This window comes from Misgurnus anguillicaudatus, chromosome 7 (assembly GCF_027580225.2).
Source record: "Misgurnus anguillicaudatus chromosome 7, ASM2758022v2, whole genome shotgun sequence".
NCBI classification, from domain to species: Eukaryota; Metazoa; Chordata; class Actinopteri; order Cypriniformes; family Cobitidae; genus Misgurnus; species Misgurnus anguillicaudatus.
The window spans coordinates 9,353,485-9,380,295 of NC_073343.2; the positions used below are offsets into that span (position 1 = coordinate 9,353,485).

General features: G+C 38.3%; 1 protein-coding gene across 1 annotated transcript in view; it reads left to right on the forward strand.

Moving 5' to 3' along the window:
* Nucleotides 1–26,811, forward strand: part of ttc27 (tetratricopeptide repeat domain 27) — a 158,170-nt gene that overhangs the window by 101,910 nt on the left and 29,449 nt on the right. Inside the window, exons 12-16 of the mRNA XM_055171491.2 lie at nucleotides 3,489–3,611; nucleotides 13,709–13,936; nucleotides 15,079–15,177; nucleotides 15,707–15,759; nucleotides 20,813–20,978. Of these exons, the coding sequence (XP_055027466.2) occupies nucleotides 3,489–3,611; nucleotides 13,709–13,936; nucleotides 15,079–15,177; nucleotides 15,707–15,759; nucleotides 20,813–20,978 (669 nt within the window). The remainder of the gene's footprint in view (nucleotides 1–3,488; nucleotides 3,612–13,708; nucleotides 13,937–15,078; nucleotides 15,178–15,706; nucleotides 15,760–20,812; nucleotides 20,979–26,811) is intronic.

Genomic DNA, 26,811 nt, shown 5'->3' on the forward strand with positions numbered 1-26,811 from the left:
CCTTGCCCAAAGTATCCTACATCTCTCAGCTGACGGGTTTCTTTGATTTCATGTGCATTCAGGTATGCTCTGAATTTCTCTCCGCTTTTGCCCTGAGAGTGTGCACGCAATTTATATCTCTTCAATCACTTCCATGCAATTGTTTTATCTTTCCCGAAGTGTGTATGCGTTTAGACTGCGTCCTCTTGTGCATTCGCAAATCCATCAGCTTTCGTGCGCTCTCTTGTAGGTGGCGCTTTGGTCCGGAACGCTCCACTGATCGCGTGCGCATCTCAACAAACTGTCTCAGTGCTCATGGGAGTTGTGCTCCCAGTGTCGCTTTGCGCATTGTTTATCATTTCGCATAACTTTTAAGAACAACTACAATTACAATTAACTACAATTAAAAAATTATATTCAACCTGCCAAAGTGGCTAGTGGGATTGGCTGTCTTACCAATCCCACAGCCAAAATCTACCCGCATTTGGCGGGTTGGCGGGTGTTAATGTCGAGCCCTATGGTGGTACATTAAAAACTCATTTCATAACAAAAATAAAAACCGGCATTGGGTAGGAACCGATAAACCGTCTAGCACTAACGTAATGTACAAAAATGGTATGTGTCTACACCCTGCCTTTAAACACAATGGCCGTATTTACTTCAGGGTCATTTGGTACGGACCATTTTACGTCAAAGTTTGGTTTGTGCGAAATAGGGCTGGGTAAAAATATCGATTCATCAATGCATTGCAATTATTTGTTTCTCAATTCAATATCGATTCATCAAATCCTATAAATCGATTCATCTCACTGGCCAGTGGCGGCGCTGTGGGCAACACTCTAGTAAGAGCGTTCAGCGTTGTATAAGATGCGCTTTACCAAAACAGCAAGATGGCAAACAACAGCTGCACTTCGTTCAAGTCTGCACCACCAATTTGTTCTTAAACATTGGTAATACTGCACAAATTTATTTTAAAATATACTCAGGTACTTAATTACTTGTGTATTTACTTATAATTGAATCGATACCGAAGCAAATAAACCAATCGAAATCGAATCGAATTGTGAAATTCCTAACAATACCCAGCCCAAGTGCGAAAACTTGTTTATTTTAAAGAATTCCATTCAGGTCTGCCGTGGTATTTTTTGAAGGTCTGGAGACCTCAGTGAAACTGAATGAATGAATGAATGAATGAACAGGTAAATCCGCAATGAGTTGATCGATAAATATAAAGTAACTTTGAAAGGTCTTGGGTTTTAAGTGGATCAGTTGGATCTTTAATTCGGCTTTATCTATTTTTCTCCCTTTTCCATCTTAATTATACCTGAATTTATTTCTATGTAGGGAATAATTGACACATAATAAAGCTAGATTACCGGAGGTAATTCAAAACTAAAATGATTGACTCGTCTGCCTGTGCCTAAATTGATTTGCTTGCATATTTTCTGTCATTACCCGTCGCAGGAGTGCGTCGAGACGATCACCGCAAATGAGCACGGGCCGACGTTATTTATTTATATTTTCGAAAACCCATTCGAGTAAACTCAACAGCTGGGTTACACAGCCCATATCTCAGCCATTAGAGCTTTGGCAGTTATAATACCAAATTATAACGGTGAGGGCGTCGGAGGGAAACGAGACGAGGAGTTTATTTTGACAATGTTTGTCAGGTAATAGAGCAACACGTTACTCTGCCTTCCAGTGTGCCTGATTGAGCAATAATACAAATAATGGAAAACAAACGTATGTTTTCTAAATAAAGAGATTATTGCAGAGCAAAATAAACGAGAAGGTGTGGAGGAGAGTGGTGAATTGTAGCAGGCTGACCGCAGACAAAGGACTTTAGAGGAAAAGAAGTGAATTGACTGTGGAAAGAGAGAAAGTGGATGGCTAGATAGCATGGAGGGTTGATGTGATCAGTTCTGTGAATGACATTGCTCGCGCTTGGTGTAATAACAGTGAGCAGCAATAAAGCTGGAATTGAAGTTGCTTCTATTGCTGCCGGGGGAATCGTGCGCTACGAAACTGCAAGCAAGAGGCGAGAGCAGCATATACAGCCAGAAAAGAGCGTGTGTGTGTGTGCGTGTGTGCGTGTGTGCGTGTGTGCGTGTGTGCGTGTGTGTGTGTGTGTGTGTGTGTGTGTGTGTCAAAGAAGGATGAGAGAAGGATGCAGGGCATGAAGGTGTTTTTTTATAGATGGGAACAGATTTCATAAATTGTAAGATTTGCTTTCAGAATGAATCATTTTGGCATATATATGAATCAACACGGTGTTCACTGCGGCAGTTTTGTGGGGGATGGATTGAACAAGAAAATAAAAAGATTGAAAGGTTGCACAAATAGAGCTGGAGGGAAGCGTCCTGATCTGTCTGTCTCTCTCTCTTTCTTTCTTTCTTTCTCTTTCTCTCGCTTTCTCTCTCTGTTTCTATTTTAGTGTTATTTGCACAATAAACTATTAGAATCCTTAAGCCAAAATATTTGTATTTACAATATAAACTAAAATATATATAATATTTTTTTTTACATACTACTTTCTTCCTCTATCTTACCTGTTTGTTAGTAGCATCACGTTCCATCTCCTGTGGCTGATAGGTCACATGATCTCAAACAGCTCACCGGTGAATATATCTTAGATTTATGGGTACCCATAATGCCTGTGGGACGTGATATGCCACTAAAGGCGGGCGGGGTGGCGTCACGGGACAGAAAGGTGAAGGAGAAATTGAGCGGGAACCGCTCAAAGCTACGTGTTCCTGATGTCTTCCCGATATCCAAGGTTGAAGGTGACATCGGTTCGTTTCACATTAACTCTGGACAAATGAAGTTTTAAAACGGGAATGCGTGGACGTGCAGAGAGCACAATCTCAAACTCCTCATCCTTTAGGGACTTCATTCCTCCATTACAAATGATCTGTGAATGAATGCAGGAGCGGAAAGCGTGTAAACACACATTTAACCAGCAGCATTCATCAGATGCGGAGACCGGACAACGATCATTAATATCGTCTTTGTGTGTGTGTATATAGCTGCTGTTTGTTAAGTATGACAGCACATAGTGAGAGAGATGCATTCTTACAGAAAGCTAGACTGAAGACGACTAAAGAGGAAAATTTAGATGTCCAAAGGCATATCCCACTTTAAATTTGCATAAGTTGCATGATTATGATTACATTTCGCAGATGCTTTTATCTGAAGTGAGTTGCGGCGTATTTAGGCTACTGTATATATTTTAATTCCCTGGGACTCAAACCCTTGACATTTTTGTTGCTAATGCGATGCTCTTCCAACTAAGCTACGAGAAACTAGATATTGGTGCAAGACAAGTTTTTCCCTCTTTTGATCATGTGTTATGTCACCTGCAGGATCTTTGTGGTTTTTCTCGGGAGCCAAAATAAATGCGATTAAATCTCTGAACTGGTTCAGTTACGTTCACTTATTTTTGGATATTTTTGGCTCTGCATCCACACATTAGCTTAATATGTTTGCGCATGTCTCCCGTGTGTGTTCAGAGACAGTTGGCGAGTCTGTTGACTGATTTGGGTCTGACGAGTTCTGCACTGCTGATCTACGAGCGGCTGGAGCTGTGGGAGGACGCGGTCATCTGTCTGGAGAGGATGGGCCAACACGGCAAGGTACACAATACACACACTTACAGTGACCCAAAAAAGTACTCAGACTTTTTACGTAGCATTTATTGATTACCCAGTAATTCAGTCACAATATTTTTTTTAACATGGCTTAAAATAGTTTTTGTTAGTGCCTAAAAAAAATTCCAAAATCCAGAATGATCCTATAATTTGCTCACCCTCATTCCATCATAGGTATAAATTATTTTCTTCAGCTCAGCACAATGTAAATTATTATATTAAAAAAATGCAGTGGCTCTTCCTAGCTTTGCATTTTGCACTTATGTAGCGATGTCGATCTGGATTGACATTCATCTCTTTTTCTCATTCTTTCTCTCTTGTTTGTATGTCACAAACATCAATATATGCACAAACAACACAACTGACAGAGACACAATTGCTTTCTGTCTGTCTCTTATACTGTACACTCACCTTTTCTGTTCTCTATTACGCAGCTTTATTAAGTTACTGTCCACTTTGTCTACCAATCAGATTATAGGGTAGCTCTGAGGTCAATAAAACCAGCCAATCACTCCCAATCTAAGATCTAATATTATAAAAATGTACTGACATCTGCTTTACTGCAGTACCTGAAGTACTCTCTCTATCTCTCTATATACATTTCCCTGTGCACATATTAAAGTTTAATACCATAAACTGCCGACCAGCAGTTCAGGACTGACCAGTGTAAAGGACTGATGCTTTAGGGAGGTTTTTTCTACATTTACATTTTGTCATCTTGGAATTAAAAAAGTTGACATTTTTGATAACAAAATTTAATTCTTTACATATTCTTTTTCTGTGACAACTTATGGCACCAAAAACATATATTTAAAAAAAAAATTAAAAATGGATGCAATGAGTCAGGAACAATGTTTTTAAAGTTTTGTTTTTGAACAACATTTCAGTACATTTTAATGATTCTTTTCACAATATTTTTGATATCCCCATTTGAAAACATGTCAAGTGCTTCAAACCAATCGTTGTTTATTTGACAGATACGTTTTAATGCGCTCCCTGTATCATGCTGATTGTTTGTTTATTTGATAATGGCAATTATAATCCTGAAAATAGTTGAAATCTATAAAAACAGCTTTACCATATAACTAACATTTGAGAACTATAAATTTAAGACAATTAATTAAAAACAATTGCAGACAACAGTGGCTTGTAGTGCTACGATGGATCACAGTTGACGAATCACGACCAACGGTTCGGTTTGAATGCGATTCGAAATATAAAGCAACAATATGTAGTTTCCACATAAAAATGACTTACAGCTCCCCCATGTGGTTGAAAAGTGCAACAGTGCCTGATATCAGACACTCTTCTGCAGGCAGGGGGAGGGGCGGAGCTGTGTTTCCTACCGTTCACCGCCACTTTCAGAGTGTGCTTGTAGCAGCTAGGAGGCTGCTCAGGTTGCAGCAACAGTACAGTTTGTCCAGTTAAAAGTTGTTCTATCACTGAAATAATTTTAGAGACATTATTTAAATTTAGAGAAATTATTTAAAAAACTACATAGTGTTGCTTTAAATGGGGAAAGGTTACCATGTGCACGTGTTTCCAATGCTTGCAAATGTTATCATTTTAAGTGATATTAAACAATTTAACCACAAAAAGACACTAAAGTAAGCAGCTTTCTGTTGGCACAGACACACATGCGGTTGCATCCGGTCCAGATCCAGTCAGACGTGATCATCCCTATGCCCTTCAAAGATCAGAACTCTTGATGTATGAGCTTTAGAGACAGTTGTGAGAATACTGAGAGAATATTGTAGTCCATTAAAATACATTTGGTGAATAGAGCAATGAAAAACAACGTAACTGTTAATGCTGCGCCGTTTGGAATTCGCCCTTCATCTCTGTGCGCGTGCGAGTTTAAGTGCACTAAAAAATGCACACACAGAGACGCGTTTCAAAAAGCAAGCAAACATAAAATCTTTCTGTTCTTGACAGGGCAAATACAAACAAAATGATCTCTCCACAGTATTCTTCTAATAAAAACATTATTAGAACTACTTAAGTCTGTGTCATTAATGTTAATCCAACAATCCAAGACAATGAGAAAATCACTTCTGTAGCTCTAAAAAATATTATTATTTAATTCATACAATAAAAACAGTGTCCAAAAAATGATACGATCCGTGCCTCAAAAACCGTAATGTGATCCGAACCATGAGTTTCGTGATCCGTCAAACCCCTATTGGCTTGCATTTATTAAATTAGCTTATTAAAATTATTTTGCTTTTTTAAATTTCTTTTATAGCAGTTGATTGAAAAAAATGTTGGCGAAGCTTGTTCGGTTTTCCGAAGCGATTTAAAATCATCTTAACTTCAAAAGCTTAATTTTAATTTTTAACTTTTAAGGGTATAAAAATGACACCTTTAATTCTACTCAACCATATGTTTGGCGACAGTAAGTACTTTTACTTTTCATTGAATAAAATCTTGACACAGTCACTGACCATAATAACTTCACACCCCTGCTGATGTTGTTGACTTGATGTCTAAAAAAAAATTCCCGCCTACACTTTGCAGATTGATGGTTGGTCCAGTCCAGTAAGTAAAATGTAGAGGGTTAACCTACTGTAAATTACTGGAGGTCAGAGGATCCTGATCTCCTCCCTCACAGATTATGTGTGCGTAAAACGGGGAGAGCCGAATGTAATTTAAGGCTTGAGTGTCTGTTGGCTCATTTCTCTTTTTTTATTGCGCTATCCAAGACCAATTTCCCTTCCGAAATTTCCAACCCCTGTTATTACCAGTGAAACTGCTAACCCAGTCCCAGATTAGCATCCATTTGAGCTCCTGCCAGGCGTGAGAGGAAACTGCAGCCTCGTGAACCTTTGCTGGCTGGTTATTGGACTGCGGTCAGCTGGTCTGGACTGAACAGCAGATTGTTGTTAGCGGGGAATGTGAAGTGTGCGGTTTATAACAGCCGTTACGAACAAAGGATCATTCAAGTGCTGTCAAACCATGACTCTCCAGAGCTTGAGAAGCACTGTAGCCCCTGACTGAAAACTTTAAGTGCGCAAGCAGAACATTTTGAGGCAGACTTTTAATCAGCCTGCAATGCAACTGTTCACATTTTTCCTAAAATAACCGTATTACTGACAAATACTTTGACAATATATAGAATTAACTCTATATGCATTTGTGGCACAACCAAAGAATCATACAACCCCCTAGACCAGTGCTTCCCAATCCTGGTCCTCGAGGACCCCCTCCCAAAAAGTTTTAGATGTCTCCTTCTTTAACACACCTGATTTAACTCATTAGCTTGTTAGGAAGACATGTTTACCATTTTGGATGGAGGCTAATTAGTTAAATCAGGTGTTTTAAATAAGGAGTTATCTCAAACTTTTTGAAGGGGGTCCTTGAGAACCAGGATTGGGAAGCACTGCCCTAGAGGCATAAGATACCCCAATAGGTACAACATATCAACAAAATATAGATGTCTTTTAAATTAGCCATAGAGATCACATATGCTGATCTTAGGTCAGCAGCTAGTAAATACAACTATCACTATAGTTAGGTTGTAATTGAATTGTTGCTGGTAACATAGATTATTTTTAGGGCTGGGCATAGATTAATCTAGATTAATCGCATACAAAATAAAAGTGCATTTTCACATAATGTGTGTGTGTGTGTGTGTGTGTGTACTGTGTGTAATTATTATGTATATTTAAACACACACACACACACACACACACACACACACACACACACACACGCATGCATGCATGCATTTCAGAACATTTTTATTTAATATAAATAAATATACACTCATCTAAATTATTATTAGGAACAACTGTTCAACTTCTCATTAATGCAATTATCTAATCAACCAATCGCATGGCAGTTGCTTAAATGTATTTAGGGGTGTGGTCCTGGTCAAGACAATCTCCTGAACTCCAAACTGAATGTCAGAATGGGAAAGAAAGGTGATTTAAACAATTTTGAGCGTGGCATGGTTGTTGGTGCCAGACGGGCCGGTCTGAGTATTTCACAACCTGCTCAGTTACTGGTATTTTCACTCACAACCATTTCTAGGCTTTACAAAGAATGGTGTGAAAAGGGAAAAAACATCCAGTATGGGGCAGGCCTGTGGGTGAAAATGCCTTGTTGATGCTAGAGGTCAGAAGAGAATGGGCCGACTGATTCATGCTGATAGAAGAGCATCTTTGACTGAAATAACTGTTAGTTACAATCGAGGTATGCAGCAAAGCATTTGTGAAGCCACAACACGCACAACCTTGAGGCGGATGGGCTACAACAGCAGAAGACCCCACCGGGTACCACTAATAACATTCAGATGGTAGAGTCAGAATTCGGCATAAACAGAATGAGAACATGGATCCATCATGCCTTGTTACCACTGTGCAGGGTGGTGGTGTAATGGTGTGGGGGATGTTTTCTTGACACACTTTAGGCCCCTTAGTGCCAATTGGGCATCGTTTAAATGCCACGGCCTACCTGAGCATTGTTTCTGACCATGTCCATCCCTTTATGACCACCATGTACCCATCCTCTGATGGCTACTTCCAGCAGGATAATGCATCATGTCACCAAGCTCAAAAATTTCAAATTGGTTTCTTGTACATGACAATGAGTTCACTGTACTAAAATGGCCCCCACAGTCACCTGATCTCGACCCAATAGAGCATCTTTGGGATGTGGTGGAACGGGAGCTTCGTGCCCTGGATGTGCATCCCACAAATCTCCAACTGCCAGATGCTATCCTATCAATATGGGCCAACATTTCTAAAGAATGCTTTCAGCACCTTATTGAATCAATGCCACATAGAATTATGGCAGTTCTGAAGGCGAAAGGGGGTCAAACACAGTGTTAGTATGGTGCTTCTAAAATAATCCTTTAGATGAGTGTATCCATACATAGTATGGCTATATCCATACCTTTATCCTTTACACTTTTCTCGTCTTGTATCCAGGTTTCCTGACCTGGACACATGAGGTGTGACCTTTGTTCTCATCTATGTTTTTGATGTTAATTTACCATTTCTCCCGCTGTCTCTATCTCTCATTGATTGTTACCCATTACACTGCACTCTTGTGGGCTTGTGATCTACTTGTCTTTCAACATACAATAACAACTAGGAAAAAAACAAATTTGCAGGTCGTAAATGCGTGAATATTTGTAAAAAACTGGTTCAAGTCTGGAGCCCTGACTTTTGTTCCCATCCTTTTATTTCACTCTCTACTGCTCTTTCCTTTTCTCACCTACCTCCTCTTATCAGTGTTGTTCTCATAGAAGAGAAATGTGAGACTTCCTAACCAAGTAAATAGCTTATTCATCCTCTGTCTGGCCTTTCAGGTTTGAAGTGGTTTTTCTTTAATGCAACTATTGTGTAGAGTAAAAAGAAATATTGTTCCCACTTCTCAAATTATGTGTTCTGGACCCAAATAGAAGTGCTAGCCAAGCAATGTGAATTTTATTGCTGCTCTCCCTCTCTCTCCCACTGTGACTAAAGTTCTCAGCATTTGCAAAAAGCCCTTTATCCATCAGTCCAGGGTGTAAAAGCAAAGGTGAGAGGGCAGATGAGAGCTGCACTGTAATATTGCCTTGTGTCCGGCATGTTTGAGAGTAATGCCGCATTTAGTTGGATTGTATAGAGGACTTGAATTTTGCCTGACTTTACAAAAACAGGGCTTTTACATGGTTCCTAAAGTGTGAGGCTTATTGAAAGGGATTTCTCACAAAAAATGATTGTGCACTCTTAAAAATAAAGGTTTATAAAAGAGTATACTATAGTTAGGCTGTTAAGTTCCATTAAGTAGGGAATAATGTAAAAAAGCTTATTACACAGCTATTTACCTCATAAGTAAGATAAAAAAACAAAAAAAAATTGATTTGAAATATTTCATTTGCTCATTTTTAACAAATGCAGACCTATGAGGAAACATGCTTACTTTTTGTTTTAAGATTACTTTTTGGATTTTTATTATATAAAATTTTTGTGTAATATTAAAATGATTTGCAGCATCCGGGTTACCGTGTGTTATAGTTTTAAAGGGACGCTCACTTTCCAGTTCCCTTTACTTTTTTGGAATCCATTCAGCCGATCTCCGTGTCTGGCGGTACCATTTTTTGCATAGCTTAGCACAGTGGTTCCCAAACCTTTTCAGCGTGCGGCCAGCCTTGTGTACAGTGCATTTTTTTGCGGCCCCCCGAAAGAAAATTTATGACAAACAGTTTTAAAATGTAATACTTTAATTAAACAAAACATATTAAATTATACCTAGTAGTGCCGTTGGTTAGTTGGCTTATTATTTTTTTTAGGTTTAATTACACAGAATTCATGATAAATGAATGTATTTTATAAAATGTCATAAAACTGGGGCCCCCCTGGCACCATCTCGCGGCCCCCCTCCATTGAATCTGATTAGACCATGAGCATCTAAATGACTAAAAAGAGTTTCAATGTTTTTTCTATTTAAATCTTGACTCTTCTGTAGTTACATTGTGTACTAAAACTGACAGAAAATGAAAAGTTGTGATTTTCTAGGCCGATAATATTGATATTACCGTTTCCTGGAGAAGACCATATTAAGTACTAATAAAAAATTTCACGGGCAAAAATCTCTATGTGCAGGCATACTGTAACTTGGGGACCAAAATTCGTATCTGTAAATATTTTGACATTCTCTATTAATAAAAACCTTTAAAACAATGCAGGATTTGTTGAAATATGACAAAACGCGACATAACTACACTTGTTTGAAGTTGACAGAGTCAGCAAAGTTAAAAAATAAAAATGCAGCAGGTGCAATGATATTACGCAGCACCCAAAAATAGTCCCCTTGATAACTTTCAATAGCAGGGGACTATTTTCGGGCACTGCTTAATATCATTGCACCTGCTGCAGCCATGTTACAGCAGCAAAGTCCTTGATTATTACGCTGGAATGAGAGTATAGTTTTAGCCATATCGGCCTACACAATTTTCCGTCAGTCTTAGTACACGATGTAACTACAGAAGACTCAAGTTTTAAATAGGAAAAATATCGTAACTCTTTGGTTATTTTTGAGGGTGATGCTAATGGTCTAACCAGATTCAATGGATTATGCTGAGCTATGCTAAAAGTGGTACTGCCAGACCCTGGGATTGGCTGAATGGATTCCAAAACGGTAAAAATCAAATGTTTAACTCTAGGGGAGCTGGAAAATTAGCATATTTTCAAAAATGTTGAGTGTCCCTTTAAGCTGTTGTTTTGTCGGAATAACATACCTTGGAATGTACCGACTGGCCACAGAACCTTTCTGTTACACAAAACTATGAAAAACTATAAAAAGGTAGTAACAAAACAATTCTTTTGGGAACCTTTGACTTGACTTAATGCCATAAAAGAACCAGTTTTGGTGTCTCAAAGAAATTTTTGTGAAGAACGCTTTTTTGGCACCCTTATTGTGTTTTGTGCATAGCAGATACTTTCAGTCTTATTTTTGTAATACCGCTGGACATATTTCAAAATTAACCCTCAACATTAACAAATGCAGGTAGCCTTGACTTGAGGGTATAAATACGACAGCTTTTTGCCATTGGTTAATAACTGCAACATAAGCCATATGTAACTGTAACATAAGCCTAATGTAAATTGTCAATTGTTGTGTTTTTCAATTTATCTGCTATTTACTAGGGCTGTTAATAATGCGTTAACGCAAATTCATTTTAACACCACTAATTTTATTAACAGGCTATTAATGCAATGTGCAATTTCTTTTTGACCCTTGGTCTAGCCCAAGTTGGATAAATTGAGACGGAGCCTTAGTCAGTACATGTGCTGTCTGAGTCGGAGGTTTTCATAAAAATTAGAACATTAAGCTCTTGTCTAGTGATCCCAATGCTCCAAATAGTCGTTAAACATCTCAAATGATACTTTTTTGTGTAATTTTTTAAATGCTGAACTAATACACAAAGGATGGTTGTCTGTCCACTTGCGCGTCTGAGGTTTCGGTTTTAAAACACACAGGACTTAGAAAATAAAATGCAGGACTTGCTTGATGGTAAAATAATTATTAAGAGAGAGAAAGTTCGGCATCTGACTGATGTTTAAAAAAATCAATCTTCCGCGCGAGTGACCGACCCCGATATACACACATTCACAGATTACAGTTTTAAACTATCTGTTTTGACAAGAATTCACGCAGATATAATCTGTTACAGTATGTCCTAAGTGAATGTTTGGTTAACTGTTGGGGGGAAATATCTGATGTGTAACAATAGCCTCTTTCACATAGTAATTCCAGTAAATTGAATTAATTTACCAGAATGAATTTACCAGTAAATAAAAAAATGTGCTCTTTACACACGCAGTGATGTTCCGTCTTTTTATCAGTAAAAGATCATTCACACATCAGTATCAAAATACCGGTAAACTTCGGAGAGAAAGCGGAAGTTATCTGTGACGCACGGCGCTCAGTATTGTATTTGTAAACAATCCACGCCAAACAACATTGCATTAGGCGATGTCAAACCGAAACTGCGTCTTAAACAACAGTAGTGTTTGCACATTAGGGTTTACAGAGGGTGTGCTAAGGACGTTGGCAATTCTGCAAATAGATGGTAAGCTGTTTTTAACTACTTTGGGGAAGAAATGTGGACGTTAACTTCAGGTGTGCTCGATTTTAAGCAGCGTTTGTGGTAACGTCTGGAAACCGTGCCGGGGTAAACGCGTCATCTGAATCAAAACGTTATGATTGCCCCAAAGCTGTCAGCGCGGTCTGACGTCGTCTGTTCTTAATGCTGGTAATCTATTTTTTGTTCACACATAGCACTTACCGGTAAATTACTGGTAATCTTACAACCTCTCTTACTGGTAAATTGGCAGCACTGGTTTACCAGAAAGGTTCTGTTCACACATGACCTTATAACGGCAATTTACCAGTAAATTACCAGTAAAGACGGTATGTGTGAAAGGGACTCTCGTATTAGATCTGCATTACAGTAGATCTTAAAGCTGTCTGTCTCAATGTCAATCAAACAATAAAAGAAAAATGTTTAACATTAAAGGTATAGCAGAAGATTTTCCCGAATTATTTAAAAGAACCGCCCCTCGATATTTTTTAAAAAATGCACACGCAACACTCTCCCTCCCTCCTCCCGAGAGGGAACACCTGTTAAACGCGTGCACAAGACAGAGAGAGAGCATGCAGGAGCTCAGTTCTTCTCTTCGCTCTGTTTACAAGTTTTTGTCGGCATGTTTACCGTGTCTGTGCGGTTCGTGACTTGTGCCAGGGCTAGCATCGCTAATCATAGCTTACATCAACTTTAACTAGCAGTGATTTTAAATGGATTCTCCAAATAGCATGACAAAATGTACCTTTCCAGTAGAAACTTCGCGTGGGAAGCCCAACCTGTCCTTTTAGCTCACGCCAGCGTGTGAAATTGTCTCCCATAAACATTCTGGTCTTGTTTCTTTCTTTATAGTCCTTTCTCTTCTTGTCATACAATTCGTAGACACTTTTTCTCTTGCGACCCTCAGACATTTTGAAAAAAAACACAGCGAGAACGCAAGCTTCAATGAATGGTTGAAACCGTAGCACAACACACATACACGTGAAAGTGCGCATGTGCAGCAAGCGAACCTAGAGGCGAGCACGTACGACGGTTATACGTCAACATATAATCAGAATGATTGACATTTGGGATGACCAATAGTCTTGATGATCCACCCGGAAAACGAAAATCTTCCGCTATACCTTTAATAGTGTTTTTGACTTTGTGTGCCAAATGCAGTTATTTTGTTTTTGAACCTTAAAATAATCTCACTTTTTTTTCAAAATTAACTTTGCTGACTCTGTCAACTTCAAACAGGTGTAGTTACGTCGGATTCGAACAAATCATGAATTGTTTTGAAGGTTTTAATTTTTTTAGAAAATAGAAAATGTAAAAATATTTACAGACATTTACAAATAAAATCCCCAAGTTACAGTATGCCTGCACATAGAGATTTTTGCCTCTGAATTTTTTTATTAGTACTTCATATAGTCTTTTCACAAGGTCATTTCCATTTATTATATTTTAAGGAAATGGTTTATTAAACAAATTTTGGAATTGAATCTCTTGACATTTTCCCCCTTAGGCAGAGGAGATTTTGAGGCGGGAACTGGAGAAAAAGGAGACACCGTCTCTCTATTGTCTGTTAGGAGATGTGCTGAAGGATCCCAACTATTACGACACAGCTTGGGAGCTCTCCAAACACCGCAGTGCACGCGCCCAAAGGTCCAAAGCTTTACATCATCTACGAAACAAAGAGTTCCAGCAGTGTGTGGACTGTTTCGAAAGATCCCTTAAAATCAACTCCATGCAGGTATTTGCAAAAAAGAGCACTTGTAAGTAGCTTCATATGGTATCTAGTCACATTCTCATTTACTGCAAATTCTTTGACTTAAAAATGGAGCTGGGGGGCTTGGCCTCAGAATTTACAAATCTCTATCAGATCCGACCTGTGTTTCAGCTGGTCTGAGAGTTGGGAATTAAAGTGATCTGTTCGCAAACAAACATTTGACTTTAAACTTTCAAATCTATTGGACAGGTGTGGGAAATGAATTGGCAGTGTTTCAATGTTTTTTTTAATTAGAAGTAATTTGATACAGCATCTGTATGCCATCACAAGCTGTTTTTATTTAACACTCAGAAGTTAAATAGCAAAAAAATGATAGTCATGAATTCATGTTCGATATTTAAAAATGTTTTATTAAACTGGACAGGGGCCAATTGTTTGCCTGAAACTCTTTTTCTGTAGTTAAAATGATTCACTATCGGTGCGAAAGGGGAGTCAACATCTCCGTGAGCTTGGAGCGTTTGAAAGCGTATGTTTTGATATAGACCACACACATACACACAAACTCAAAAAGAACATCAAAGGCAAAAATGTGCAGAGAACAGGAGGAACACAGCGAGGAAAAAAAGACAAAAACAGCATGAGCGCATGTGGACGAGTGCTATCAGGTTCCCTGAGGCCCTCAAAACGTGCACAGCCTCCTCTCTTTTTCTCCTTCGTCGTTCTTCATTTCTCCCTTCATCCATAATGCAAAAGCACAGGCAGCAATAAGACAAAAGTAATTTTCCTGAGGGACTCATTGTTGACCCCAGCATGATCTTTTAACACCATCCCGTAGCTGTGCCTCGCGGCTTTGCTGCAGGGCTTCTCGGAGCTTAATGCTGCCTGCAGGGCAAGAACTGGAATTAAAGATGGACGAAGGCCAGACAGAGATGCAAAGATGAGCGTGAGGGAGCAGAAATAGATAAGAGAGACATAAGAGATAGAAAAGGTGGTCTGGGAATTAGATTGCTTGAGGTTATAGGTTCAGAAGACATTATTAATTTTTAGTGCCCGAATGACACCTTTAAAGACACCTGAAGCTCTTGAAGTCTGTCGTTTATTTTTTTCTGCCCCTTTTGACAGATTTAATCTTCCTATCTTTCACCGTCTGTCTTCTTTCTCTCCAGCTGGGCGTGTGGTTCTCCCTGGGTTGTGCGTATTTTGCTCTGGAAGGGTACGAAGGGGCCGCCAGAGCTTTTCAGAGGTGTGTCGGGCTGGAGCCAGATGTAAGTTACATAATGACGTGGGTCACGTGGGTTCCTATAAGAAGATCAGTTTCACATGACCGTAAAGAAATGGCATTAGCTTAGGGTGCTTTTATGTCCCGATGAATTTTCTTTTCAAAATAAATAAAACTCATTTTCAATATTAGTAATTTTTATTAATTTTCAAATATTTCCACCACAAAATGCTGAATTATTAAAGAGACCTGTTATGACTTTGTGAAAAGCACATTTTATGGGTTTACTTTTTCCTGTGTGACCCAAACTCTTTGTAGTTAAAAGAACTTAATTGGTTTCTTTATTGTAAGTGAATCCCTGTGTTTCTGCACTTGCCTCTTCTTTTTCTGCATGTTATGCATCTACAAGGCCCCATAGGTTAATGTTCTTGAAATTCGACAAACTGTAGTCATGGCCCAAGCTTAAAACCACATCCAGGAAACCAATAGTAAACATGCTGCTGTAAAGTATTGTCCTGATGTTTATTTTGATGAGTGACTTGTGGATGTGACTTTTTATTATTTCTTCTATTTAGAATTCAGAAGCATGGAACAATCTCTCCACAGCGTACATTAAACTGAGAATGAAGTGAGTACACGTTCACACAATTAAAATGAATTCCAAGTAAACAACTGAACAGAAAATCAGCTTAGGCTGGTTTAAGCCGTTTTTTTTACAAGTAGGGACTGTAACTTTAAGACTTCTGTATAAAATATAAATCTCTGCTGTGATTTGCCTAACTTTTGATATTTTTCTTGTGATTTTTCTATGATTGATTTTGGAGAAGCGTTGTGTGTGGGTTTAAATATGTAAGCAGTAAGGTAAAAGAGAGGCTGTGTTGTAAGTCACGACTCAAGGGCGTTGTTAAGCACAATGCGAAGCAAGAGAGCCTGCAACCCCTTCAGCCGTGACTTATTCATGATACAGCAGTAGCCTCGAGTACCTTGTATTTATTAAAGGGTTACCACCACAATACAAATATTAAAGCCAAAAATATATATCGGCACAACTTTCATGAATAGCTGAGTGGTAGAGCATTGCATTTGCAGCGCAAAAGCTCATTGGTTCGGACTCAGGACATACACATACTGATAAAAAAATTTAAGTCGCTTTGGATAAAGCATCTGCCAAATGCATAAATATATATATTTATATATTTATATATATATATATATATATGTATATTTTATATATATAGTAAAATCACGAAAAGCCTTCCTTGGTCCCTGACCAACTATAAACAACAACTGAGTGTTTCAATGTTAACTTTGGTAAGGGTACTGCACAGTAGGGCTGTGACAAGACACTTACTCTACGAGACAAGATTTTTACACTTTTTAAGAAATCCTCAATGATCAAATATATAAATGGGAAACTGAAATCACATTATTTTAAAATATTTTAACTAATGTAGGACTGTCCCTAACAATTATTTTGGTAATTAATAATGAAGTAATTTTTGGTAATAAAATAAAAGTGAGCAATAATCTTTAAAATTACGTATAATAAATTGTTTTAAGCAGCTTTACATTAAAAAAGGAGGAGAAAACACAGAAAAATCAGTGGACAACATAAGAAGGCAGAGTAAAGCGACTAAGATTAACCATACTTGCGAGTGTAGTAATGATGTAACTTATAGAAGAACATAGAAGTTAAGCCAATGTCAGCTGACTGCCTAGGGCTTGAATAAAACTTCTAGGAGAAAACCCAGTGGGAAAAATCCTAGGGAGAAAAAAACCCATGAGAGAGAGAGCCAGACATAGCTGATTCTATAGAGGATATACTATATATATCAGATACTATTTTATACAATTCATTGGGAATAAAATGTGTGTGTGTGTGTATATATATATGTGTATATATATATATATATATATATATATATATATATATATATATATATATATATATATATATATATATATATATATAATATATTAGTGTAGGGGCAGTTCACATGTAATGCAAGTGTCATACAGTATTTTGGTTGAATATCTGTTTGGTTCCGACAAGCTAAATATTGCGGCATAAGTATATTACCCAGACGAATTATGTAAATACTTTGTTCCAGACAAGCTAACTATTGCTGCATCAGTATATTTACTAGACAAATTATGAGAATGGTTTGTTAAAGAGAAATGTCTTTAGTTTAGACTTATAGTATTTTAAAATGAATGCGATATTTAACTGGTAACCAATGTAAAGATGCCAAAATTGGGCTTATGTGATCATACTTCTTAGATCGAGTAAGCACTCTTGCAGCAGTGTTTTGAACCAGCTGAAATGTTGGAGATTTGACTGTAGAAGGATAGATTGCTGTCGAACATCACACCTAGTTTTTTGACTGTGGAAGGTGTCGCAACAGTGCAGCCGTCTATGGGCAACTTGTAATCTGACATATTTAGTTTGGAGCGATTCGGTTTAATAAGAAGTATCTGTCTTATTGGAGTTAGGCATAAGAAAGTTATTTGCCATCCAGTCATTGATATCGCTAGCTTAGAAAACTGGTGGGTTTCACTAAGATTAGAGGTGATGTAAAGCTGGGTATCATCTGTATGTTATGTTTCCTGATAATGTTTCCTAGAGGTAACATATATAACGAGAAAAGGATAGGACCTAGAACTGATCCCTGTGGTACGCCGCATTTAACTGGAGAGTGAGATAACTTTCCTTATTTACATAAACATATTGATAGCGGTTGGTTAAATACGCCTGACCACTGATGCCAACATAGTTTTCTAGTGTCTGTTGAGTAAGATTGTGTGATCTTGATGTGCACTAAGGTCTAAGGAATTGAGATTTCACCATGATCAAATGTTAAAAAGAGGTCATTACGTAACTCTAAGCAGTGCTGTCTCTGTGCTATGGTGGGGCCTGAATCCTAATTGGAACTTTTCATACATACAGTACTATTGTTCACTAAGAATTTGCATAATTGGCTTGCCACTACTTTTTTTAAAAGGGAGATTTAAAATTTGTTTAAAATGATTAAGCTCTCCCTGGTCGAGGTGCGGCTTTTTAATGAGGGGTCTAAAAACTTGCCAATAATGATGATGCAAAATAATAATTGGTTTAAATAAAGTATCAAAAACAAAAATACATGGTTTAATTAAAGCTTCCATGATACATGCTGATTTTGCTTATCTCTTGTTAATCTTGAGTACCTAGAGTAGTACTGCATATCGCAGAAGAGTCTTTAGTTTTATCAAAATTAATAAAAGACAGATCAGCTCTAACGATCGTTTTTGGAAAAACCCGACCCCCTCAAGGCGTAATGCGGGAGGAGCGAGTCACGAGCAAACAACACATACAAAACATTATCCCACTATCTCTGGATAACTTATTATTCACGATATGTTTGTGTCGTTTACATTATATGCACTCATGCGCTGATTACCGACAAAACACAGCAGTTTTACTTACCGCCTGCGACTCATGATTCGTTTGGGTCACCCCATTGCAACGAATTCCAGCACGATCGTAGTTTTACCCCAGTTGTTGACCAATCAGAATCAAGGACTGGAACTAATAGTTTTTTTGTGATTTTTAAAAAAATGTGAACAAAAATGCAAAAAGTTTTTTGTGAGCATTAGGTTTAGGGATGGGGTTAGTGGAAGGGGTGAAAACTTTGATTAACTCAGTATTCAAACTATTATGGGTGTGCAGTGTCCGCAAAAAACACGAATGCCTGCGTGTGCATGCATGCGTACAACTATATAATAGCACTGTTCACACCCTTTTATCTCAATTAGATCGCCACCATGTACCAACCATAGATAAGCCCATTCAGGTTGCGGTTGACCTGATGTATGCAGTGTGTCTCTGTGTTTTCCTCATCCTGCATCAGCTCAAGAGCCTCTGGGGCCTCCCTGCTTTTCAATTACAGCAGGAATGACTTTGGCAGCTGTAATTGCAAAGATAAATCTTCTGCGGGCACTTGCTGTGTCTACCCCAGGAGCCGTCGCAACAACTACCAGCCGGCCAATATTAACCAGATTTCGGCGCTGAATGCCAGTTAGGACATTTGCTACATGACATGATTGGAGGTTTTGCTGATTTCCTGCGAGAACCGACAGCGTTTCCTGGAATGCCACTGTAACGGCAAGCACCTGCGGGATTCTGGCAATGATTTCACTCCTCTGCTCGTAGTCTAATTAGCTCTGTGCATTCATCCCTGAGATGAGGCTTTGAAACCTTCTATTAAAAACTGATTAATGCTCGCAGGGACCATCAAGAACAGACCAAGTGTGCACCCACATGCATGTGTTCAAAGGGAGCTTGGGTTTACATGTTATATTGAAACCCATGTGTCATAATCTCTCGTTGACAGCCCTTACACAAATATAGGCTCTGTTCCAAAATCTCAGCTGCCTTGCTGTGTACTGCACACATAGGCAGGTGCCTTCTGTGGCAGGATCTTAAATTAAGTGTAAAAGAGATTGACATTGGACAGGCACCAACTCTACGCATCAATTCAGCTTGCAGTTGATCATTACTGTAGTATATTGCTAAGATAATGCGATAATCTAATGCGGGGTTCACACCAGACGCGGTAGAGGTGCAAGTGATTTACATGTTAAGTCAATGCAAAGACGCGATTAGGCATCCTGCAATGCGGGGCGAACGGCGTGGAATGTGCAGCGCGAATTGGGCAGAATGTGCAGCACGAATGGCGCAAGTTGAGCATTGCAGCGGGAAACGCGTGAGTTGAAAAATCTGAACTTCGGTGGATTTCAGGACATTGCTGTAGTAGTAACGCGATTACAGGAAGTGAGAAGAGTCTCAGTGGAGTCGCAGAAGCCCCTCCCATGACGCAAATTTCCGCACGAATGTCTCGAATGACTAGAATTTCACGTGTGGCTTTCACATGCAAATGAAGCGAGTGAACTGAAATGTTCACGCATCCAACTACACACGAATAGCACATTTTTGCCCCCTCTACCGCGGCTGGTGGGAATGCACCATAAGGAAAAAATATTTTAAGGTAATGCGATAATCCAAGAGAACAAATTTTAAATTTATTAAATACTTTCCAGTATTAAACATATTTAAAAATGACATTCGCAATCTTGAACTTTTTCTCCTGAAAAGCAATGTGAGATAGCTATGTCTGTGAAGGATACAGTACATGTGACGTTGCATCGGATTCACCAAAAGAAAGTATGTCATGCTGTGCCATCATAATGTTTTTATATGGATTTTGCATCAGGGCATTGATAACTTTCAGTGCTGTCTATGTAGGGAGCTTACTAGGATTTTGGAACAGAGCTACATTATAGTACATTATAAAGTGTATTATATAGTGCATTTATGCATTTGGCAGGTGCTTTTATCTAAAGCCATTTACAGACTATACGTTTTATCAGTATTTATGTTCCATTTGGACTAAACCCAACATTTTGCGCAGCTTACTAAATGCTTTACCATGATACATGCTTTAGCGTTCTGCCTAATCCCTCTATTGAGATTTGGTACACGTTACAAATTTTCCAAATACTAACTGCAAATATAACTACAGTAATCTGTTTCTGCAGCATTGACACAAATTCATACTCTAGACATGCAGGCCAGATACATCCAGCGAAAACTGCGTACAGTTCCTCTGATAAACACGCTGATGTGTTTCTTTTGTGTGTGGCAGGGAGAAGGCGTTCCGCACTCTTCAGGAAGCACTCAAGTGTAATTATGAGCGATGGCAGATCTGGGAGAATTTCATCGCTGTGTGTATAGACCTGGGCGAGTTCAGTGAAGCTATCAGAGCGTACCATCGGCTCATGGACATGAAGGACAAATACAAGGACGTGGAGGTGGGTCCACATCACGAGCGTCAATGTTTAACCTTCAGACAGACACCAGGCTTTCTTATCTTTGTCTTTTGCATGCAATCTAGAGATTTCTGGGTTTAAACATCCAAAAGGACAAGCTTAAAAACTTTTTTGGCTTGTGGAACTAGCGTGAAGCAGCTGGGTTTTTATCTCCTGTGTTTCCAGCCTCACTAACAGTTGCCTGGCTGCATGCATAGATAAAACATTTATGTGATAGAATCTGTGTAACTAAAATTTATGAGTAATTGTGTTTGTTTGTAACTGAGAGTAACTAATGTGACTTTTGGAGATACAGCTTGATGTATGTTGAGGAGCTTAGATGCAAAAAGATCATCAAAAAGGCTGTTTTGTTGGCAAAATCCGTCAATGCCACATTCCGGGCTCGGAATTTGGTATTTGTACTGTATGTATGCATGTGTACGTATAGATACACCTCTCTCCTCAGTCATGCCTTCTCATTCAGCTGTAAATCTAATATTATCTGTCATAACACTTCTCCACCAAAGTTCTCCACCAATGGTTTTTGCACTCCTATTGCTTGATGGACCAGCTGTTACATCCTATTAAATGTGTCGTTTGTTTTATCATTTGCTAGTCAGATGCCTGGTAGTTGTTTACTTCCGTCCATTTACAGAGACTCCTGGGTCACTACAGTGAAAGTAAATTATCTTTTATTTTCAACAAAATAATGGCTCTCCCTAAAAAACAAAGCTATATTGTGTATCTCTAATTTTTATACACCCACCCTTCCCACTGTGATCTGTACAAAATAATCCAGAACTCTTGCTGGGTATAAACAAGTAGCAAATTAACTAGCCCAAACACACATAGCGGTGAAAAATAGGTGTAAACAAGCACATGGAAACTGCTTATTAATCCTTTTTGGGGAAGTGTTTTGACTTAATTCAGAGCAATTACGCTGAGAGGAGACATTTGGCTCCAAATAGGAAACAAATGTTTAGAAGTTGGGAGCTTTGGGTTTTTACAGTCACAGGGGAGCAGATTTAATCCTGCGTTTTAGTATTGCTGCCTCATTTTAACGCACAACACTGTTATTGAAGTGTCTTTATTGTCTGCTGAAATGCACGGTTTTTACATCAATAGAAGGTTTAGGATAAGAAACTAACCATGGCTCACAAAATTAAACCTTAATTCTTTGCAGCCATGCCATTAAATATCCTTTTTTGGTTGGGCAAATAACCCTAAAGCTGGGAACACACCTAAGGACTTGCTAAAACCTTCTAAGGGACGGATTACACAATGCGTTTATGGCACTGGGCAACTGTGTTTTTTCATTGTCCAATCAAATGTGAGTAGATGCGGGCCTTCGGTTGTGCTGACAGAAGTTTACAGTGGCTTGGAATAACCGGAGACTGCACTCACTCACTGTCACCTGCGTGTTTGTGCACCTCTCACCCTCGATCAAGGTCAAAGCAAGCACCTTCTTTTTAAAGTTTCTGGTAATGACAGTTAACAGCAAAAGAGTGCTCACGCTTCAATATTTGATTAACAGGACAACTGCCTCGGTGGTTGCCTTGCAATCAAAAAGTTAATCAATGAAAGGCAGTGCGGCTCTCCTTACCTTTCCAAGCATTTAAAACGCGTTTAATGTTATCGGCCTCTAAGACTGGACACAACACACTTAAGGATTGTTTCTTGTTACTGTAAACAAAGACTGAGCACCACAGGAAAAGACATGCGGCATGATCAATTGATATGACCAAATTACATTCGTAATCTGTGCAAAAATACTTAGGTGTGTCCCCATCTTCAGTTCTTAAAAGAACAATATATATATAATACCATTTCAAAAGATGTAAACAACACTGGTCCAGAAGCACCTGTTTCAGTTTTTAACACTAGATAAATGTTGGGATCCAACAGAACATATAGAACTGAATCAAAAAGTTAAACAAACATCTTCAAGATAATTATGTATGTGAAAAACTGTTACAAACTGAAACAAGAAGTGTTTCTGGGCCAGTGTTGTTTACATCTTCTGAAATACACAGCGGGGAAAATAAGTATTTGACACATCAGCTTTTTTATCAGTAAGGGGATTTCTAAGTGGGCTATTGACACAAAATTTCCACCAGATGTAGCCATCAAGCCAAATATTGAATTCATACAAAGAAATCAGAACATTTAAGTATACAAGTTGAGTCATAAATAAAGTGAAATGAAACGGGGAATAAGTATTTAACACACTTTATTTAAGACTTTGTAGAAAAGCCTCTGTTGGTGATTACAGCTTCTAGACGCCTCTTGTATGGAGAGACCAGTCGTATGCATTAGGAGTGATCCTGGACCATTCTTCCACACCAAATGGTCTTTAAATCTTGAAGGTTCCTTAGGCCTCTTTTATGAACTTTGATCTTCAGTTTTCCTCATATATTTTCTATGGGATTTAGGTCAGGTGATTGACTGACCACTTCATTGTTTCCTTGGCCTTGTGTTGTGTTTGTCCACCCTCTTTTCATGTTCAGCTTTCTGGTAGATGGCAGCATATTTTTATCCAGAATGTCCCCATACATTTCTCCATTCATCCTGCCTTCAATAATATGAAGTCTGCCAGTACCCTTGCTAAAAAGCATCCCCAAACCATGATGCCCCCCCCCCAATTTAACTGTTGGTATGTTGCTCTTGGGTTGGTGGGCAGTGACATTTCTTCTCCAAACATGGTGTGTAGAATGACTGCCAAAAAGTAAAATTTTGCTTTCATCTGACCATACTATAGTCTCCCAATAATCCACAGGCTTCTCCAAATGCTCTTTCACAAACTTTAACTGAGCCTCAACATGCTTTTTGTTCAGCAATGAAGTCTTGCATGATGAGCGTGCATGGATGCCATGGCGGTTCAATGCATTGCTTATAGTTTTCTTTGAAACAACAGTACCTGCAGATGCAAGGTCTTCCTGAAGTTCTGCCCGAGTGGTTCTTGGCTTTTAACTATCATGAAGTCCTTCCTGTGTGCCTCCTGGGTAAAGAGAAGCCTTTATATGCCATCAATTAGGGCTAAAGCAGCTGATATCCATTAGTACTGATAAGGGGCAGGATTTCTCTCTCAATACTGACAGATTTCAGGTGATCTCCTGGCTTTCTATGCCATTTTGCACATTGTTCTCTTCATGTGTTCAATATTCCCTGTCATTTCACTTTATTTATTATGACTCAACTTGTATACTTAAATGTTCTGATTTCTTAGTATGAATTCAATATTTGGCTTGATGGCTACATCTGGTGGAAATTTTGTGTCAATAGCCCACTTAGAAATCCCCTTACTGATAAAAATGCTGATGTGTCCAATACTTAATTTCCCCACTGTATGTATGTGTATATATACATACATGCGTGCGTACGTACGTACATATATAAATATATACTGTATATGGCATCTGATAATGGTTTGAATTTTAGGGACAAGAAAAACATTGTGTAACATTTCTAACATTGTTACAGAGAAATACTGAACCATAAGATAAGCCTTTGAAATATAAATTAAGCTCTCGGGTGGCCCAGCAATTTAAATAATTTATAAATGCAAAGTATTACATCTGTTACAATGTACACCTTACGGCCATATTCAATCGGAATTAGTATTACTTGGTGTTATCTAGTCATTTGTTATAATTGCGGAGGGTGTCTGCGATCTTAATTCCATGCGAATCGGCCATGTCTGTAATTTTTCAATGTAAAAATTCCCTAAATGGCAAGTGACCTACCATATTTCCCCCAGCACCAAGGTCCTGTGATCATTTAAGTACTGTGCGAATCAGCATCTCTGTAATTTGACCAGGATTTTGCAGGTTCACATACAATTGTTCAAGCTCTTTACCTGCAGTGTTGGGGAAAGTTACTTAAGTTAAAAGTAATGCATTACAATATTAAGTTACTTCCCAAAAATGTAACTAATTGCGTTACTTTTCATGGAAAGTAATGCTTACATTACTTTTAAGTTACTTTTGCATTACTTTTTCTTACTTGCCTGAGGCTTGATCTCTTTCAGGCCTCGCAGGTGTTTTTTATGATCGGAAAAATGTCAAGCTCTGGCCTGCCATCTTAGTTTCTGACTGAAACTGTTCCCACTCAGGCGCACAGGGTGCGTAATTCTACGTTAATTTGTTTCGTTTAATTCAGTACATTATTTTCTTTTTAAATTTAATTAATTAAACTGAAAAGTAACTTGCATTACTTCTAAAAAAAAACAAATTAAATATTAATGTGTACATTTTTGAAGTAATGCATTACTTTACTCGTTACTTCAGAAAAGTAATATTATTACGTAATGCACGTTACTTGTAATGCGTTATCCAACACTGTTTACCTGTGCTGTTTTTATGTTGCAACCTGATAAGACAGTCGTTAAAAAATCCTATTAATCTGCTCTCATAACCCATAATGACAGTAAAAATAGAATTTTAAAAATGTCTATACTTTCATTTAAAAGGAAAACAACTGAAATATCACATTTCCATATATTTAGACCCTTTACTCAGTACTCGGTTGAAGCACCGTTGGCAGCAATTACAGCCTCATGTCTACAGTATATAGAGAGGATAAAGCTATATATTTTTTTTTATTGTAAAAAGCTATGGGAATTAAATTGTCTTTCCCCTTTACAAAAAAATCACAACTTTTTTTTCTGCTCCATTTTAAATTGTTATTATTCTTTTACATGCAGTCAACAGCCCGCAGCTCATCAATTAAAAGTTGTTACTTGAAAGCACAGAAGTTGTAGAGGTCAACGCTAGCGTTCGCCTCCAGCCCACGAGAGGATTTCAGAATGTAATTGGGATCTAGAGTTTAGCCGGACTCATCACTCACTCCTCACTGCTGTTCAATCATTTCCCACCACACAGAAATCCTTCAGACTGCATGTTAGTGGGAAATTAGATGAGAGGATCTGTTTAATAAAGAGAAAATGGTATGTATGTGTGTGTGTTTTGTGTGTTAATGCATCTCGATATACAGTCTTAAGTCTCGTCTCGTTCATCGATCCCCTCCTACTAATTCACATTCCACAGAGAACGATCCATCCTGAGCTAAAAACGGAACCGAATTTAGACTCATCCAGTATACTCCTATATCTGTCTCTCCATCTCTGCTCTCTTCGTCATTCCTTCGAAAATTACCTCTCTCCTTAATTTCACGCTGTAAGGTGATCATGCAGGAATTACACCCAGATACCCGTTTGTTATCACTTTTCCCATTGTGAGAGGGAGGAGTCTTATTTAGAAAGTCAATTTAATATTTTCAATTGGAGAGTCACTGATAACATCCTGACCTGAAACTTGGACTCAATTTTGGGGATTTTTATTTATTTATATTTCAGTGTAGGTATATAAATGGATTTTAGGATGGATGAATGAGTGCAGATTGTATTTAAGAGCTTATAAATGGAGCCGTAGTGCAGTGGTTGGCATACTGGTTGGATGCAATGTTAAGCCTCTTTATGTGATAAAGATGGACTGAAGGTTTTAATGAATGTGAATATAGTAAATGGAAATAAAAAAATTGATAATGTAAGGATGATTCTTTAGTTAGCCAAAAATAGTCTTTAAGTAAGGCTCTGACCGTGATTGACCTTCAAATGGATTTTGACTTTGTTTTAAACTTTTCATGGTGTAAAAATATGAAAGCTTTTATGTAAGCAATAAGTTACAAGAGGCTGTATTGTGAAATAATTCATGGCTAAAAGGTTGACATGAAACAGAGTCAATGTGCAACCCCTTCAGCCGTGACATTCTTACGATACAGCACTAGCCTTGAGTATCTTATTGCTTTTCTAAAATTATTGTCACACAGTACAAATATT